Source organism: Camelina sativa, chromosome 3 (genome assembly GCF_000633955.1).
Source record: "Camelina sativa cultivar DH55 chromosome 3, Cs, whole genome shotgun sequence".
Lineage (NCBI taxonomy): Eukaryota > Viridiplantae > Streptophyta > Magnoliopsida > Brassicales > Brassicaceae > Camelina > Camelina sativa.
Genome location: NC_025687.1, coordinates 8,477,332 through 8,487,106, shown reverse-complemented (window position 1 = coordinate 8,487,106; position 9,775 = coordinate 8,477,332). Strand labels below are relative to the sequence as shown.

The following is a 9,775-nucleotide window of genomic DNA, read 5'->3' as shown; positions in this document are numbered from 1 at the left end:
TTTTTTTTTTTTTTTTTGGTCGGATCTCGGGATCTCCTCTTTGTTTACGGAAAAGGAAACACAGAGATGCTAATAAATAGGACATCAAGAAAACGAAGAAGATGAAAATAATACAAATATGATTTAATTTGGGTCAATACTCAATAGACATGGTAAATATAAAACAATATTTTGCGAAAGAAAAAAAAAACACTGATAGTCGAACTAAAATTGGTCTAGATTACTACCAACATTTTATGAATGCAATCAAACTTAATATCTCTATTGTTTAATATCGGAAAGAATAAAAAGAATTAATATCACATAAGGTGAAGTTTTTTTTTGTAAAAGGGTTGTCAAAACATAAGTTGATGAACTTGACTTGACGATATATATCGAAGAAGAATCAAACACCATCGGTGAGTCGGTGACACAATACCTCATAGATAATTGGCATTCAGAAATTTTCATTTGGATCAAATCACATGCATAGTTAACTTTAGTGAATATCCAATATAAGTTTTAATGAAATATCGGTCTATTGAATTCTCTTGGAAGTTGGATCAACAATAGCTACAGTTTTGTTTATTTCAGTAATCAGTATAGAACGAAAATGTACCAACTGATTCATAATTAACCTCAAGTCAATTCGGTTTGGATTCTTCAGTTCAAAATTTATTTCGGGTTATATACCCAAGTTTCGCGTCTTCAAGTTTTGGCTAAAGTGGGCTATCAGAGTCCAACTTAAACAGAAGCACACGCATGACATGTGAAAATCGCCAAGGCCGAGACCAAGTTGTTTCATTATTATAGGCCAAACCCATTAATCATCGTATTCGTAGGCCATATTAATATGGATTTGTGCTTTGGTAGACTCTGTTGTTGTCCATATATATTTTGATAGTTTGATGTTTTCTTTTTCTCCAATGATATATCACGTTAACACTAATGAACAGTACACACAAAGTTGTTGTCTTTGTATAAAAAGCAAATAATTTAGTCTCGTTTTGCATTCATAAGACAAACGTTTACCCATTGTGGAAAAAACGACGGGTAAATTTATTGAAAAAGGAGGTAATTTTATTAATTAACTAAAAAATGGTACGCTACAATTGATAATTCATTTGATGATTTGATGATTAACTAAAAGTTAAACATTTAAATACACAACCCTATATATATGTGTTTAGTGCGCGTCTTGGTAAATAGAAATATAGAATCAAAGAGTTTCTCAAATTAGTAATGTGTTAAGTCAATGGTGTAAAAGAAAAAAAAAATAATGACGAGAATTAAGAGCTCACTACAACACTGAGGCACAATGATTTTAATGGTTGTCGATTAACAAAAAGTATTGTTTAACTTTTCTTATAAAAAAAAACTTAACTGACTAACAAACTATGTTTAAAAGACGTAATATATTATCATATCCTTTACGTTTTTTCTTATAAAAAAAACTTAACTTTACGTTTCTAACATATTCTTAATTAAAATTACTGGAATGACTTACAGTTGTTTTTGATATTCTTTCCGTTTCAAAATATAAAATATTTTGAGTAAAAATACGTAAATTAAAAAATAATTACTTTAAAAAATTTAACTACTCATAAACAAATAAAACTGCATAAAAAAACTTCCAAAACATCGTATATATATTATGAAACGGAGAGATTAATATTTATTACTCGAGATGCAATCATTCAAGATGTAATAAGCTTACACGTGCGTGCCGTCATCACTTTCTTCATGGTCGCGGCCAATCACATGTGGCATCAATGAGTCTTTGACTCTTTGTAATGATAACGTTGACAAGTCCAAAACATCACACGTTACAATTTATAAGTTTGACAAAAAAAAAATATATTTAAAAAGAAAAAACAGATTTTAAACTTCAAAATCAGTCTAATTTTTAACATAAAATGAGTTTATGAACTAATTAGTTTTTAAAATCATTAGGTATTTATATTTTCTTGAAGAAATATGAGAGTTAATTAGTATTGAACTATACTAATGAACTTTAATTTTTGTTGAAGATACAATAGTTATCACACTAATTATTGGTTTCAAGATACAATAATTATCACACTAATTATTGGTTTTAATATACAATAATTTTTGTTTTAACTATACTAATTTTATGTCGAGAAAAAGTTTTCACACTAAGAAATATTATATTTTTTTATGGAAGTTTTTGTGTAATGCACACTAATCCTGCTTTGTCAAGGCATGATCTAAAAATTAGATCCCTAACTCTTTTGATGGTGAAGCAGTTTATAAAAGGAGCTTTTATGGATTTTACAATAAAATATTCAAACATATAACATTTTGTATGAAGTTAGTTTTGTTGTAAAATACAAATAACATTACACAACACACACACACAAACAAAAGAAAAAAAAAATCAGTCGACTCGACTGGTTATTGAGTACAATTCAGATTAATTGTTTCTTGGACAATTAAACCTCTTATATTCACCTCCTTTAAATTAATAAAATAAATCTTAATTAAGAAAACAAATTTGGTAGATCAATTAATTTTAAAATTGTTAATTCTCATATTATATTAAACCATACCTATTTTTGAATTTGACATATAATTTCGTTTAATCGTAAAATCTAAACCCTAACCATTTTTTGTAAACACACGCTAACTTTTGGAGGGCCATAATCAAAAAGAATAAATGGACTAAATTTTTGTGATTGTATGCAATAAAATGAGCTAAAGGCTCGAACTCGTGATGAGTAATCTTCACTACCATTCCTAACGCCACTAGACCAAATAAACTTTTGAGAAAATAATACCAAATTTTGTCTATAATATATAGGGCCGCAAACTGATCCTTTATTGGCTTGGTCTATGGACCGGTTCTGAGTGTAAACCGCGATTGCATGAATTTCGCAAAATACATGATCGTTTCCTAGTATTTCATAATTTTCATTTGAACTCCTTTGTACAGTTTCCATAATTAAAAACCCATGTTAAATGACTTCGCCTCTAGGACATCAAAGTGGTCCACGTACATTAATATTCTTCGTTGCAACGACAAACCCTATCTTAGCAAGTTAGCATATATATGCTAAGTTGCGAACAAGAACAACATATACATACACCCATTATATATCAAGTCAAAAAAGATGATCAAGTATATGAGTACTCTCGTACACGACAGAGTCGTATGACGTCATCTCGTAGTCCATTACATCAATCTCCATTAAACGCCTAACTTCCTGCTCGTCCCAAATCTGAATATTATCTTCTTCTTCACCACCGTCAATCTTCTGATCCATATTTGACTCTCTTTCTTCTTCTTTCTCGTTTACTTGATCACTGTTTCTGACTATTGGGTTCGACAAGATGTTCTTGATCCTATCCAGACTGTGTTGTCTAGATGAGATACCTTCGGCGAGCTTATTGAGGAGACGAGCGGATCCTGAGGAAGGATAGCTTTCCGTCGACGCTGACGTTGTCGTGGAAGTGCTGCCAGAGTCTTCGTTAGTGGTCCTGACGGTGAGGTGTTTGATCATGGGCTCGTGGGTCATCGGGTCGATTCCTTTTCTCGAAAGTCTTTTCTTGAGACAAGAGTTCCAGTGGTTCTTGATATCATTATCTGTTCGATTCTTCATCTGCCTCGCTATGGCTGCCCACCTTTAAATTTTCGAAAATAAAAACGAGAAGGTTTAGTATGCTTTTTATAGAGAAAAAATAAAAAAAGATCGGAAGATCCCAAATAAAAGTCAAATCAATCTCCAAACTCTGTGGAAAGGTCAATTTTTCTTAGCTCTAAATAATCGAATTGTATTGTACAGTATAATACTAATATCTTTAAAAAATACTCCATATATAGTATTGTGCATATAAACGTCAAAGTGATTAATCATGATTGAGAATCACAATATATTTTTATTTGTTACTAGTTATTATGACACTGTAGAGAGTCTTATGGTGATTAGCGTCATAGTGATAAATAACAATTTTTTTTTTCCAATCCATCGTGATTTAAATGAGAGTATTGATGCATATTTAATGCTATTTGCAGTAAATAAGTAAAGGATGTTATATCCAAACTAGGCAATACGTGACATTAACTATTAGTTTGTGATTAACGATGTTGATGTATAATATCCCTACAATTTAATGTTTATTATCTTCTGACATATGCAAATAATTCTCTGTTGTAATCCATATATGATCATGCACATGTCAAGGTTATTATAGTATCAAAGTAATTAATATAATAACTCTCTGTTGTAATATGTGGACTTTACCAACGTAACTATATGAAATATATAATATTCTGCATATAAATTGATCAAGAAAGTAACCTGTTTCCGACAGCCGCATGAAGTTTGATGATATCCTCTTCTTCTTGCGGAGTAAACTTGCCTCTTCTAATCCCAGGCCTTAGATAATTAAGCCACCTTAATCTGCAGCTCTTTCCACATCTCTTCAAACCTGTTTTTAAATTATTAGATTGTCAACTTTTTGTAGCACAAAAAAAAAAAAAAGAAGAGTTTTATTGTGAGATTTTGTAGTGGCAAACAAAAGAACCTACCACGAATTATACTTTTCAACAGTGGAGAATTTGAAAGCAAGGAAATTGTAAAGATTTTAACTTTTGGAGATTGGACTTTTAAAAAAGGATTTTTTACTGTCCTGTCACTAAGTATAAGTAACACTTGTCGATCTTGGGCACCGTTGATAGATTGCAATCATTTTTATACTACTACATCTTATGGATAGAGTTGGTATAAGTTTCTAATTGTGTAGATTCGGGAACGAATAAAATTAGCATTTACAAAATATATAAATCAATCATTCAGTACAAAGAAATATAAATTATAAAATAAGTTTTCGTTCTTCATTTGGCTGCAAAGATAATTAAAAAAAATATATATCATCAGAGCTAGATATTGAATCCAAAGAACATGGATTCGGCTATTTATTATAACTTCAGTATGTTGAAGAGAATCTCTGAATTTTTACGAAATTTCGGTGTATATATCAGTACTTTACTCATAGTCTCCTAATAATCCAAATGAGAACCTTCAGCAGTTCAGCAACAAATTAAATAGGGCAAAAGTACAAAAAATCTCAGAACAATTCAAAACAATTCAAAGACATACGACCAAGAATATTGTTCTTTTGATTACTACATGATCTTAATATAGTATGAAATGTTTAAGTATTTTGCTGCTTATATATATACACGCAATGACTTATTTTGACACGCAGTATATTATCTAGACTTCTAGAAACCCTTGTTCCAAAAAAGGAGAAGTAGAAAATATGTTCTAGCAAGCACAGTTTCACAAAAACACAACATGGAAATGTACTTCTCTATAATATATGTATATATGTATATGAAATTATTTATATATACCAGCTCTTATGGGGAGAGAGCGCCAATCACAGATGCCATGCTCGTTGATGTAAGCGACGAGCTTCTGGTCTTCCTCCGCCGTCCACTCTCCTCTCTTCATCCCGTCGACGTCGAACCACGTTGTCCTTCCCATTTTTCTCCGGCCAACCAAACTGTATTCTGTATCGTTATCAGAAATACAAACCAGTCCTATACTGCCACGTACGTTCGTTACCTCACGAGAGGACAATGTCGAAATAAAGTTAAGACTATTTATTTGTAAACGAGTCTTTCTCTCTCTCCAGACTTTTTACTCGTAGTAGAAGAATACTACTAGAATGGTCTCGAAAGAATTGAGTTAGTGGGATGTGTTATCCTAAGGGCTAATATATATAGGCTATTGTACGTAATTTATATAGCCCCCTCCGTTTTTGGCTTTATTCTACGTCCACCGTTGGATTTTATATCTGATTAACTCCTCGACGATTTTAGCCTTTTAATTTAGGGTACGACATATTTTTCCCTTTTCTTCGAATAGTAATTTCTCAAAGCACAAATGTTTGATTAATACCATATATATACCAAAATGACCAGATTTTGCCAAAATTACGTGTAACGACGAAAAATAAAATAAATAAACAATCTAATTAACGCCTTTTAAAAATCTTGCAACGGACGAAGTTTATATCCAACTTATAAAAAATGGAAATCAAACTTACAAAATCAAATGCAAGTCAAAATATAAAAGCTTTACTAAAAACTAAATGATAATTCTTCAGCACTTATATATTTTAGTCACACGTATTAATTCTTTAATTTAATATTAAATGAAGTCCATTCTAGAAACAAAAGTGGTTACTGCAGGTTAGATCTGACTTAGATCAAAAGTAAGAAATGGTAGGGTTGTGATACTATTATCCCCCACATAGTTTACACACAGGTGTGAATACTGAATAGTATTAGTACGCAGTAATTATACCAATAAATAATTGGGAAATTTAGCAAAAGAGTAGGTGCCAATTAAATTTTTGTGGGACGACGTGGCTCTCAGCGTGTCACTGCAGGCGTGCTTAGATTAGAAGGCATGGTCATACTGGGTGAGTAACAAAAATAAAGTTAAAGATAATTGTTATTGTTATTCTAAATGATCCAATCAGGCAACCAGAAAAAAAAAAGGAAAAAAAACAGCTTTTTATTGTATTTTTTTTTTTTTTTGATAAAAGCTTTTTATTGTATTCCTCCGTTTTTTTACCTTAAAACAAGAAAATTTCTAACCTTCAAATTGTTGAGTAGTTCTTTATTTTCAGTTTTATTTTTATATTTCAATCATATTACTATATTTTACCTCCAACTAATTGTTTACTCTAAAACCATGAGTCACGCCCCAAGTCATGTATCAAACGATCGATGTTCACATTTATCGTCTTTCTTTATCAACTATTATTTCTCATACAAAAAAAAAGGAATGGTCCATTGACTACGAAAAGACCGGTGTTTCTTGGTCGAATCCGTCTTTGAGAAATCTATTTGCTCTCTTATCCTTTTCATCAATCCTCATTCACACTTCTCGGTCTCGCATTTGCTACGTGAATACGTCTCATAATCATTGTTAGATTATTCAACGTTTTGCGATATATTTTTCAGTTAAGAGTGATTACTGATTAAGTTGGGGGAAAAAACTAATTTCTATAAAACGGATATAGCTGGAAAATATGTAAAGTATTCCACATGTGTCTTTAGATGATGGAAACTATACCCTTATTTTCATTTTCCCCTTTCCATCCTCATTTCTTCTCTAATTATATTAGAAGCTTACCAATCTGAGCCCTTCAAATAATTCTAGAGAAATTGAGCATAGAAATATATTAAATTTACTGTTTCATTCTTTCTAGGATATACTTTTTCTTCATAAAATATTTAACAAAATACCCATTATGCAAAAAGATGATAAATAAGATAAAAAAAAGTCTTGGAGGTTGATTTTTTTATTTATAGAAATATTTGCATTATTTTTGGAGTTTTAAGATTTGTTTAAGAAAAGAAGCATAGTTCTTTTTTTAAAATATAGAAATGGATATATACATCTTTAATAGTATGCTTTCTCCTTATATTTCAATTATATATATATATATATATATGTGTGTGTGTGTGTATATATTTTCTTCTGTATTTGTACTTTTCATTTGTATTTGGTATTGTTGTTCCTCGTTTTCAAAATCACTTTTCTATCTCTTCCGGACAAAGATAAGCACTTCTGAAAGCAGTGCTTTGTTGTTGGTTTTAAGCTGTTGTTATCTTCTTTTATACGTACAATAGCTACAAACAGATCTAGACAATGGCGATACGGGTCTCTCTTCTCTCTTCATAATTAAAAAATTTTCATTTAGTTTTGGACCGCATCAAATATATAAAAAACTGGATTAATATGCTAGTAACTAGTTTGTGACCAACAAAACAAATAGTATAGACAATCAAATACGATTATGTATCGTTTGTGTGACCCATGCTCAACATTATGATTTATATTGTCGTCTGTCTAATTTCGGGGTGCGTAATTTGTTTTTATTAGGTTTACATAAATACTATATGGATGAAAACGATGATTAAATAATTCGGAAAAAAATATAACTGAACGAAAGTAATATATCAAACTGGGGACGAGCCATATTTATGTTTACAAAGTCTGGATTCCTAGCTATAATAATACTCGTAACTTATGTCTCTTACATATTAAATTATTACGTCCCAACATGGATACTTTTATGGCGAGAATAAGTAAATGTAAATGGTTTAGATTGGTGGGTCCCAACATGCATACTTCTGTTTACATTTACATTTACATAATAAGCATATGGTGAGAATAAGTAAATGTAAATGTAAATTAGTCAACATGCATGTAGTTGTTTTCTTCTTCTACGTACAATAGCCACAAACATAAACCATTTACATTGACGTTTACTTATTCTCACAGTAGTTGACTAATTTCAGATTTTGGATCAGTTTTAGTTTCTTGTCAAATCGTTTTAGGGGAATACTAGCATGTGATCTATCATCTATGTAACATATAAGGAAATAAGAAGATAGAGATATTTCCGACCATACTAGCTATTCCTAAAACGTACATACACGTCTCACTCCATAAAGGTGTTTTATTTTATTTTATTTTATTTTTATATAATTGTATTTATTTATTTGTGGTCCATATATGATAGTACACAAGTCAACGACTCCTCAATCATCTCAAATAATTTTGTAAATTTTTAAGCTACAACTATTATGTATTTTTTTCAGTTTTGCCCTCCCTCCATATATACATGGCTATCCATTCAATTCGATCGATAGGAAAAATGGAATATGGGATGTTTTCGATGAATGGCTGCATAGTGATTAAAGTAGATTAGACAGATGTCTCCTAAAACTACAATATATCATCATCACTAATTGTGCGTAAGAGTTTACTAACTTACTAATACTATGATACGTAAAATAACAAATTCATCGTAAAAAACAAAATTAAAGGATCGATGGAGCATACTTGAATTATTATTTTTATTTTTGTTGTGATTTCACATTGACTTTATTATAGTTGAACCCGCGTTAATCATCGTTCTCACTGTTGTCTACACGCTACGTGTAATAAATCCACGATTTTTTATTTGTTTTGGAGTTAAAAACAATGCTTTATTAATTGACATGTGCTTAAATGACTCGTTCGGTGAAACGTCACGTGCTTGAAAAAAAGATTACACATTTTTCAGAATAATTGAGATGAAGTTTCACACTTATGTTTATTGATTTATGTACGTACCTTCGCTGCTGTTAACAAAACTGTCATGTCATCATTCATTTCTTGTTTGAATCATTTTGATCATGTAAAGAGAACATAAATACTACGCGGTTAGAAGGCAATTTTCATGACGCGTAAAATGCCCCCGCATTTAATACCAATGTCTCTCTTGATGCTATTTTATCAGCAAACATGTTTGACGCATTTAGTTAGTTTAAGATTTCTATATACAAATTTTTAAAAATATAACTTTTTCTAAATATATTTTCTATAAAATATTAATAAATTATAAAATGAATTTTACTAATAAAAAACATTATCTAAATATGATAAAAATAGTAAAAACATTTTTTTATTATTGAAAGCTGAAAACGTCACTGAAAATCAGATACAAAAAATCGTTAAAACATCACTTAAAATTAAACAGAAGAAATATGATTCAACTATCGTTAATTAATTTTAAATATTAACAAAAAAATCGCATAATAACATAAATATAAATATGTCACAAGACCAAAAAAAAAGAGGAAAAAAAACGGAAGTCACATGAAGGGTTTGTAGAAATCCCAAAACATTTGAGTCTTGAGATATGATCCTGAATGTCTGAATCTTTTAAATCTGTGGCTGAAATTGAAAAACAAAAACGAATTAAA

The 9,775-nt window shown here is 30.3% G+C and overlaps 1 protein-coding gene across 1 annotated transcript; it reads right to left on the bottom strand.

The window, feature by feature from the left end:
• On the bottom strand, positions 2,975 to 5,678 carry LOC104775991 (transcription factor MYB34-like). Its single transcript, XM_010499977.2, has 3 exons — positions 5,357 to 5,678; positions 4,299 to 4,428; positions 2,975 to 3,621 (listed from the first exon to the last, which is right to left on the bottom strand). The coding sequence occupies exons 1-3, from the start codon at positions 5,487 to 5,489 to the stop codon at positions 3,102 to 3,104; spliced, it is 783 nt and encodes a 260-aa protein (XP_010498279.1). The 5' UTR covers positions 5,490 to 5,678; the 3' UTR covers positions 2,975 to 3,101.

Excerpts from the sequence above, each read along its gene's own strand:
- LOC104775991 (XM_010499977.2), bottom strand. The coding sequence starts at position 5,489 with ATGGGAAGGACAACGTGGTTCGACGTCGACGGGATGAAGAGAGGAGAG. Across the intron at positions 4,429-5,356 it reads CTCTCTCCCCATAAGAGCTG|GTTTGAAGAGATGTGGAAAG; the intron begins GTATATATAAAT and ends ATTTAAAAACAG. Across the intron at positions 3,622-4,298 it reads CATGCGGCTGTCGGAAACAG|GTGGGCAGCCATAGCGAGGC; the intron begins GTTACTTTCTTG and ends GAAAATTTAAAG.